Raw genomic sequence first — 10,566 nt, forward strand, 5'->3', positions numbered from 1 at the left:
CATGCTTTGTATCAGTAATAGTTCAAAATGCTATCGGTAGCCTTAGTTCAGGGATTTCATTACCTATTTGCCTAACTACTAATGTTCTAATTCTAGGATTGGAATATCTTCTGGAGGTTATACAAGATGATGAGGGCAAGGAGCCAATGTACGTGTGCATGATGTGTAACAAGAAGGCAGATCCAAGAATCGTTATATCTCATCTCGTTTGTTATCAGCACAGATGTAACTACATTGTAAGTCGTCGTTGAGTTTATATTAGTATTGTGTAAGTGGCGGTAATAGTTGTAAATGAATTTAATGCTTGCTGTTATGTATTGATACACAATAGCAGAAGGCATCCAGTTATCAGTTGCACATGTGTGACAATAAAGGAAAGAAGAAAACCAGATAACATTTAATAATAGGCAAAAGAATCACAGTACTTCAAACTAAATTGAATAAGTAATAAATCTTGGTACTGAACCTATGGCAGTATTTAAAAAACATGACCGCCTCTGTACCCATTATGCAAAATCTCGTACTCCAATACTCTAACCACCAAAAATTTCACTTTTTTACAAATACCCATCAGATAATGCATAGACATTTTGCTTCTCATTCTGCTACTTTGGCTAATCACGAAGATGAGGATGAGTGATGACATGTTGAAGGTACACACAAGAAACAACCAAGCCCAGGCAGAGACTCAAACCCAGGACCTCTGGCATCATAATGCAGTGTATAGTGGAACCACGAGCAAAACAACCTGCGCAGACCCGCGAGTCCTGTGCACCGTACCCCCGCGAGTAGGGGAGGGGGAGAGTTGACCATGCTTCCTTATGGCCCGAGGTGGAGGGAAGAAGGGAAAGCTGCACGGGGACTTCTCGTCCCAAGGTTTTTTTTCCTTGTGGTCGATATATACTACCCACCCTGCCATGGAGGCTGGCTGTGACAAAAATTGTTTGAATTTAATGTAATTTGATATTTTGCCCCATTATTTTTTTGTAATCTGAAATAACATGTTTCTTTGTTGACTTTGCTTAAGCAAGAATAAAGCATGGCTCTTTTACAAGTGTCCATAATTTTGTATTTCTTAAGACCATTCTTTTTCTGGCAGAGATGTTAATTCCAAAAACATCATCAAGATCAGGGTGCCTCCTCGATGGCGCAGTGTTAGCCTCGTCGCCTTGTAATCGAGGGATCCCAGGTTCGATACCCAGTGGAGGCACATAGTGGTTCGGATCCCACTTTAAGCTGTAGGTCCAGTCCCAATTAGCCATAGTGAGTAAAAGTGAACTTAAAACACCAACTCAATCAATCAAGCATCAAGAACAACTCAACAGGAGGACAAAATTACTTTCTTTTCGGTGGGGAGGGGGGTGGGTGGTGTTGTGACCATAGTATGTTAGTGTGTGTCTATTCACTCTGCAGTCACATGTACCGCAATTAGGTGACAAAGTATCCTGTGAAAGAGTCCTCAAAACCAGGCATTCTTAACCCTAGTTTGGTCATGCTATATCTCTGAGATACATGCAGCTAAAATTGTTTATTTTCTCAGAAGCGGTTAGGCATGCGGTTCGAAGTTTCTCAATAGCTTCTTTCTTCGAATACAGATGACCGCAGTCTCTGAATGGTACCCCCTTCTGGGCTTACAAACTGTTTGTTTCCGTGAAATATAAAATGGCCAATTTTGTTTGGGTTAAATGTAGCACAGTTTCCTTATAGAATGGACTGTTAGGATCCATAAAAGATGCTGAACTGATTCATTCCGTGCTCAACAATAATAGTGAATTCAGTGAAAATTAATATATCAGTGATTTTGATAATGTAGAGTACTAGGTTGTGATAACAAGTGCAGCGAACAGCAGAGTGACACATACCGTATTTCACCTTACAATCATCGTCGGACCCTGTTTTTCTTTGTTCCAAAATTGGTTTATAAACTTTCACCACGTAATCCTCACATTGGTACGTCAGATAACAAAACCAACTATAGCAGCGCATAAATTATGTAAGTCCGTATTTCGCAGCACTGTAGTAAATTTGCTCAAGTGTAATATTTTGACTATAATGCAAAAATCAATAACAACTAATGTGTTAACTTTTTTTATCAAATCGGAAAAATGTTCGCTAAACTGCCACAAAGAAATAATGTGCATCGATTTTGACTGTAGTCCATTTTAATGTATATTCACGAGTATTCCGTTCATCTTAATCTCGCACCAAAGACAGTTTCGAAATGAATGATTCCAGCACATATTTTTTAAAAAATAAGTTGGTGTAAAATCTGCAATGATTATGCAGTGAAATAGAGTACTTATTGTAGTGCTTAAGAAATATTTTTAAGATATTTAAGAATCACTTTATGTAGGTAAATAAGGTAAAGTGCTCCCCTGTGCTTAGCACCACGCCATGAAAGCGTATAGGGGGTAACTGGAATAAAATAAAGTGAAGAATAAAAAGTGCTCATAAATATGTTAGTATAACCATACTTGCATCTCACAGATACAGCACAACCGATTGTGTTACTTTTCCAATGAAGGGTTAAAGAAAAAATAAAGTGAAGATGAGGAGCGTCCTTTGTTTCAGTACTATCACATGCATGGGCTCGTCATTTCACAGATTTTAGAATAAGTTATTGATGCTGCAAATTCCATTCTTCAGTTATCCTTAGGTTTTATGATTTGAACCAGTTTTTCATCATCATTCTACAGGCTGCCTCCTAGCCAGTCAGTATCTTTAGATATAGAAATCAATGAGAGTATTGATTAAACATATCTATTTGCTATTGGTTTTCATTATTATTCTGTAGGGTCGATTTTTCCCAAGATGCTACAGAGCTATCAATGAGTTGCCCAAAACAAAGGATGCCAAGAAAGGGCTGACTGAGATAATACTACGAATTTCAAGGAAGATTGAAGAGAAGTTTGGAAGGCTGAAACCTACAATTGCTGACATTCAGAAGTTTGAAGAAAATAAGGAATATTACAAAGAACTGATTGAGAAAGATAGTCATTTTCAGTGAGTATTTGTTCATATTTGTTACCCACTACATAAATATATTGTTGATCAAATTTTGTGTTCTTCCAATCCTTCAACCAGTTGTAAACTTAATGTAATAAATATTCTTAGTATTACGCACATCAAGAGAAAGAAGCTTGATACTTCAGGGTAGCTACTCACTGGGAATTCTGCATGAATTTTTCATAGATTTGAAAAATTGCTGCTTTCGTTGATCCAAATCCCATTGAATTTATACATATTTACAAATGCATAAGTTTTTCGCAGTTTGGCTTTTATTTTTATCGACGAATGACCTAACCTAACCTAACCTAACCAGGAAAATAAAACAGACTTCTCTCAGTCCGTTTAATTTGTTAGTGTCCTTTGCAGAACAATCTATGTGAAAGACGTAAGATTATTGCAAGATAAGATATCTTGAAGTTGATTAGGTAAATTTAAGTTTGAAATTCTTATACAATAACAATTTTTCATAGATTAGTATATCGTATAACATTTATGACTTATGTTTGCAGATGTATGTCTAGTCTTGAGTGTGCAAAATGGCACATTTAAACTCTGCACCTAAAATTAAATATTTGTATACTATTTAATTGAACTGAATTAGAATTTTTGGATACATTGGAATCACAGAGACCCTGTATGTTGTTAATACACTCCTCAAAGAAAGTTTGGAATGTTGTTACATTAGGCAATAGGTGATAAGACACTGTGGCATATGTCGGCAAAAACACAAGGACATCTAGCAGAGACAAATACCATGTGTTGTTGCATTTCAAGACTGCACATATCAACTAATGCCTAACATAACAATATTCCATACTTTTTTTGAGGTGTATATATTTTTGTGGGCTTGCGTGTGGGTAGTGAGAGGCAGTAATACATAAGGCGAAGACGAAAGCATTTCCTTTAGCATTTTTGCTAGCATAAATGCTTCCAAAAATCTTATAAGAGAGAGTACTTTACATGAAAGCATTTTATGAAACATTTCGGTTAGCTGTGTCCATTACAATGTACAATACATTCAGCACGAAAGGCACGCCGAGTTACACCGTCAATGCTGTGTGTGTGTGCACGGTGTTTACAATTGAAAAGTTAAAATATTTTTCCATACGTGTATAGTAAACGTTGTAAAGTATGTATTTTATCAGCGCCGTTCTTCTCTACCTAAAACCATTTAATACGAAGCGATATTCCTCTCGGTTGGATAGTTATCGTATTTTAAAAGTGTGAAGTGATACGTTGTTTACATCTCATGTGACTGCCATTACATTTGCACTCATGACCATGAGGTTGCTTCTGATTGGTTATGCTACGAAAAATGCTATGGAAATTGAGCCGGTTCTATCCTTGAGAAATGCCATGAAATATGCCATGGCATCTGAAATGCCATAACATTTCTCATTTTTCACGGTAGCTTTTTGGTCATGGCATAAATGTTAAGAAAAGTGCTTTCGTCTAAAGCAGACCTAAGGCTGAAATAAAGATAACATCTGCTTGTGCCCTTAAATTTTTGGAAAGTTTGCCTTGAAAAATGACTAATTATACTTGAATTTTATCCTGGTCCTAAGGTGGCCAGGCCACACTGTACTTGTTTTTCACTAATATTTGAACACACTAGCAGTATTTTGCAGGCTAACAAGGCTCTGACGCCTGGATCCTTAACCTCCATCAGTTTTATTGTAGCAGTAGTAACTTCTGTTCTTGGATATGTTTTGCTTTCAGAGTACTTACTTTTCATTTCAACCAATTAATATTATTTGATCTGTTTTGCGTTAACAGTGTTGACACAAAATTAATTAAAATTACACATTTCACTAACCTTTCAGGACTGTGAAAGTAACAAATGGTATTAAATTTGAACTAATGCTTTCTTGATACTAAAACATGGGTATTGACCCAGCTGTGATTAATCCCAATGTGAATGTAATGACTAAAATATCCTTTCAGTGAACCAGATAATGATGAATTCAGCTCGATTGTTGATCCCAAAGTATTTTATGATGCACTAGTTGAAAAGAAGAAGGAAGCAGAAGGCCCAAAGAAGGAAATAAAAACAGAAAAGAAAACTGATGATTCAGGTTAGTTTCAATAAAAAGAACTTCGAAATTTAAAAAAACAAAAAATGTATGTTACAACAGTCAGTTTTCTGTATTGACAACTTTATTGTTAGCATGTGATTTTCCTTGTTTTACCTTGACAGGAATGAACTACAGTCATCTCTCGACACAACGACCTTTCTCAGTTCCCGGGAAAAGGGTCGTTATTTCAAAGGGGTCATTATTGGAATATGCACCAATTTTCAGCTTAAACGGAAACAAAGATGCCTAGGAGACAGTAACATCGTTTATCCTGGTAGTTATTCAACCTGTTATGCACATGATACGTGTCGTAAGAAGGAAAATGGAACATGAAAATGTTTTCACAAAAAAGGATTTAAAATAATGTTACTTTCTTTCAGTTGTGCACAGTCGATCCAGGAAATTCTTACAATTATAGTTCATGAGAAACCCGTTTGCACTGAGACCTATGGAAAGGAAAACAATCTCTCACTTATTGCAAGCGAAACTCGAAGAATCTTGACACCAGTCACACTGGCACCAGCAAAAGTTGCGAGATAATGAACGTTGGATTTTATACAGGTCTACTGGAGCATTGTCTGTTACAAGATTAACTGGTAAGATAAGATCTCTCGGGAGAAACAGCGCAACCTTTCTAGACAAAAAAAAGGTGGGGCTGTAAATTTCATTCTGGTTTGTATGTGTAAAATACATCTAAAAAAAAAGTCACGTTTTCTTTGCTTCAACCAACTTCATAGTCACCACTTCCCCCATTCGACTTGCATGGTAATCCAGCGTGAAAAAGGAAACACGCAACTTGCGATCTGTTTTTACCCAATGCATATTCTAGGACATTAAACAGCGTCGCAGTCGATAATCATTCGGGTTTGGAATTGGATTTAACTTTAAACTGTATATTTAGTCCGGTTAGCCCATCAGCATAAAATGAACTCAAATCAAGCTTTGTGAAACCTGCGCATTTTTTAGATATCAAAATGGGAGATCTTTATTTACTCGCACGTTAATCGACGATTTAATGTTGGATTTAGGAGTATTCGCGATATCAAACATCTGATCCTCCAAACGTTTTCCCCTTGAATAATGTTTCTTTAAATCGGTCTCAGCGTCCGTTCCTACATTGAGCACTTTTTTTCTCTCCCACTTGAATGGTTCTGAAGAAAAGCATGGATTATATTGTGTGCATTTCCTTCCAACACCGCTGCAGCGTAAAAGCAAAGAGACCGGCTGGAAGTTCGAGCAACAGGTGGTCGAAGAGAAAATCCTCAGCATTTTAAGATAACGCAACTTTCAAAGACAAAACTTTTATCAGCAATGTGAAGAAGGAAGAAATGACCCTTGCTTTATGTTTTACTATGCAACAGACAATACGGACAATATTTCCTATGCAGTAAATAGCATTAAAACAAAAGAATAGGACCTGAATTCTGCAATTATCACATTGCCTATCTGACATTGCCATGCACACCAGTGGCGGAGATTGAGCTGGGAGGGGCCCACTTTTTTATTTTTTTTATTTACTTGTCGTATGGTTTTTGTTTGTTTTCAAGAATGTATCCAGAACTGGTTTTAGATGCCAATGGAAAGGAAGAGGGGTCCACTTACACCCTCCCTGTCATCACCCCGTGTGCACACAAGAGCAAGAAAATCGTGGCTGAAACAATCGTCATCGCTGCCCCTACCCCTACATGTTTGCTGAGAGGAAAAGAGAGAGGTCACTCAGCCAACGGAACACTTTTTTGGCAAATATTACATCGGCACAGTTAGGAAAACATATGAAGTGGGAAACTGGAGATATGGAAAACATATGAAGTGGGAAACTGGAGTTATGATGCACGTAAGATGGAAGTAAACCTTTGCGGAAGCTTGGATGACAAATCATTAAGCAGGTTGACGATCTTTAGTTGGCCTATCTGGCTTTGATTATCTCTAACAGTTTCATTTTTTTATGAAGTGTTACAGGGAACAAAGGATGCATTTTTGATTTTGAATGAAAGTGGTGACCGTAAGTTGTCGGCTACAAGGCCAAGAGTTGCTCACTCACGGGAACCTGCTGAAATCTAGGTCAGAGATGCACTGACTTCCAGGGACCACACATCTGTATTTTGGAACATTCCTGTGATCATATCTAATTTCTCAAGGTGGTGTATTTATCGATGAAAGAGCTTGACCTGCCATATACGAGGGAGGTTCCGAACGTTCGTGGATTGACAACATTGCGCCGATTCTTTGTAAGGAAATTCTGTGATTGTTGCACGTGAAGATAGCCTGTGGTGTGCTTTGTTAATGTACGAGTGAACCAACGCACAGCTGTTGTTTGTTTACTCGCTATAAAAGTCGAACTGCAGAGTGTATTACAATGGCGGATGAGAATGATATACCGATAATTACCAGACAAAGGATCGCTATTGAATTTTGTGTGAGGTTACGCAAAAGTGGCCAGGAAACATTTGAGAAGATCAAAGAAGCTTGCGGTGAAAAAGCAATGGGCAGATCAGCCGTATTCAAGTAATGGAAATATTTTAAGGAAGGTAAACGCAATGTGCAGGATAAGGCGAGAAGTGGGCATCCATCATAATCAGTCAATAATGAGAACATTGTGAAAGCAGAGACATTGTTGAAAGAAGATAGACGTTTATCGATTCGTGAATTGGCAGATAAACTGAATGTTGATGTAGCAAGATGTCACAAAAGGAACAATTCGCAAAAAAAGACGTGAACTGAGTCATGAAGAATGGTTTCTCCTGCAGGATATCGCTAAGCCACATGTGGCACGGCAAGCTATGGCAGCTTTGGAGAAAATTGGTGGGTAGTCTCTAGCCTATCCTCCATACAGCAAACCCCTCGCACCCTGCAATTTCTGGGCGTTTCCAACACTTAAGAGTTACGCGGAAGGAAGTTTAACATGGACCAGAAAGTGAAAGCTGTCACATCCACTACGTTACACCGACTCTCAGACAATGGTCTGCAACATGTGTCTGAGAAGTTAGTGCATCGCTGAATCTGTGTATAGAGTGTGAAGTACGAAATTTAACTTGTGTAATAAATTAGTTAATTCTCAAGAAACCCCATGGAACTTTAATGCACCTATCCCTGTTGATAGTTCCTTATATTTTTAAAAGAAGCAAATTACATTTTGCAATAATTCAGTGGTTGATTTATTGTTGATAGAAGACAAACAACAATAATGTATTTGTACTGATTGTCCACCTGTCAGGGCAAACCTATTTGCAATACAAGGAAGTGAATTACATTTTGGTAATGCTTATAACTAACAAACAGAATTTTTGTGAACATATTGAATTTGAGTGTCAGTGTACAAGAGGCTCCTTATCTTTCAGATGATGTTAAAATAGTGGGAGAAACTAAGAAGATAGTAGTAGCAGTAAAAGAAGAGAAGAAGGATGCAGAGGAAACATCAACCCCAGACAAGTACGTATCTCGTTTACTCCTCAGTAATTTTATACCACTTTGAACCAATACCCATATTGCTACCAATACTTGTACCTAGGGATGTGACGAAACTGAAAATGTACCGATGCCGATGTACTCACCGATAATTTTTGGAACCGATTCCGATACATAAGATTATTAAACAGAAATGGGATGTTATTTTCAGCATGACAAAAATAAATTTGCTATGTACATTTCTATTGCATAACATATGTATATACATATATATTCTCAAGAGATGCGAATGTACATTTGCATCTACAAAATGTTATGTGAACCTTTAAGAACATGGATTCTCAAGAGATTAAACATTAGTACACAAGCAGTTCTTTGAAATGCAAAATGAATTCCTGTTCTGCCAGATTCAACTTCAGAAACACGAGATTTGGAAGCACTTCAGGAAGTAACCTACTTCTTCTCTTATTGCAAATCTGTTCAGTGTTCAGCAACACTGAACACTCAATCACTGAATACTGATGCAGCAGGTATGCCCAAGTATTTTCTCAGGACTTGCTTCAGGTTTGAATATTCATTTTTGAATTTCCAAACCAGCAGATCCTGGTTCAGCAATGTACTGTTGTTTTATTTCCGATTTATAGTTAGGTTGATCCTTTGAATGAGTTTGCAATAATTTTATTACAAAAACTCTAGAATAATGACGAATCATAACTAAATTTTCAATAAATCTTACAAAAGTAGAATATAAAACTTATTAGAAGGTAAAACTCTAGTATAATCTGTACCGGTTTAAATATTGGATTCCGATGCCGATGTGTCAATTTCGGCCGATTTTCGTACATCTGTAATCGGCTTCGGCACATCCCTACTTGTACCAATTGCCACTGATACCACTGCTTTGAATATAGCATTGATAATTACTATTATAATTAATTAATTAATATTACTATTATGGAAAACTGTGCGTTTACTCACTAAAATATATAAAAAATAAAAAAGTTAAAAACTTACGTGAGTGAGTATAAAAGTTTTGCAGACGACGTTTCACGGAGCTATGCTTCGCTTCTTCAGGTCACTTATCAGTATTTAAAATACTTCGTCAAGAACATAAGAAATCCAGGATTAGGTTAAAAGGGGGTGATAGGATATGGAATTAAAAATACCTGAAGTTAAAATTGCCATGTAGGCTAAGAAATAAATCTAAATGATGAGTGCCCGTACTACCATATTGAAGGATTGGCTGTAGTAGCATACAAATGCTACATTCCTTCCAATGAAAACTCCACAGACTCAGAAGCAGCACGGGCCACTTCCGGCGTGACATGGAATTTAACAGATTCACTCCTATTATTTCCCCATCGCTTAAACATGTGAATCCAGGCTTCGTTCAGGTTACCGTCGTCTCTGTTTAATTTTTTCCCTCTATCAACACAAATATTTGCGGCCTCGTGAACGTTCAAATCAGGTTGTTTATGTACCTTTTTTACAACTTCTCTTTTATCAATCGTATGGTTAAATTCTAAAATATGTTCAGAAAGCCCGGTTTTCGGGGATAGTTCCCTGATATCCTTGTCATGCTCGTCCCAACGGGTTCCCATGCTTCTTCCAGTTTGTCCAATGTACGCTTTATTACAGGAACAGGTAATCTTATATACGCCCTTCTCGTCTCTGACATCTTTTCGCCCTTTTCCATCCTTTTTATATTCAGTAAAAAATTTCTCGATATTTCGGGGAGCTCTCATTCCCCCTTTTATCCTGAAGCCTTTTAGAATTTTGTCAAACTTTTCGGATACCCCTTTTACATACGGGATGCCGACGTATTTGAATAATATTTCCCCTACCTCGTTATTCTTACTTATCCCCTTCTTTCTACCTTCATTATTCAAGACTTTAAGAGCCCCCCTCTTTATTCTCCTCATTTCCTCTACTTTATAACCGTTTCTTAACCCTACCTTCATAATCCAATTTTCTTCTTTCTCTCTCTCCTCCCTACAATTACAAAGTCTCCCATCCCGAATGTAGAAGTTCATGTATATATTATTCTTAATTCTTTTCGAGTGTTCAGAATCTCGGT

At 37.3% G+C, this 10,566-nt stretch overlaps 1 protein-coding gene across 2 annotated transcripts in view; it reads left to right on the top strand.

Moving 5' to 3' along the window:
- LOC145996019 (uncharacterized protein CG7065-like) overlaps positions 1-10,566 on the top strand; it is an 83,440-nt gene that overhangs the window by 50,833 nt on the left and 22,041 nt on the right. For both annotated transcript variants that reach the window (XM_083132188.1, XM_083132189.1), the window contains 4 exons: positions 97-236; positions 2,795-3,003; positions 4,954-5,084; positions 8,423-8,513. In XM_083132188.1, the coding sequence (XP_082988314.1) occupies positions 97-236; positions 2,795-3,003; positions 4,954-5,084; positions 8,423-8,513 (571 nt within the window). The remainder of the gene's footprint in view (positions 1-96; positions 237-2,794; positions 3,004-4,953; positions 5,085-8,422; positions 8,514-10,566) is intronic.

Source organism: Lepisma saccharinum, chromosome 12 (assembly GCF_977018435.1).
Source record: "Lepisma saccharinum chromosome 12, izLepSacc3.1, whole genome shotgun sequence".
Lineage (NCBI taxonomy): Eukaryota > Metazoa > Arthropoda > Insecta > Zygentoma > Lepismatidae > Lepisma > Lepisma saccharinum.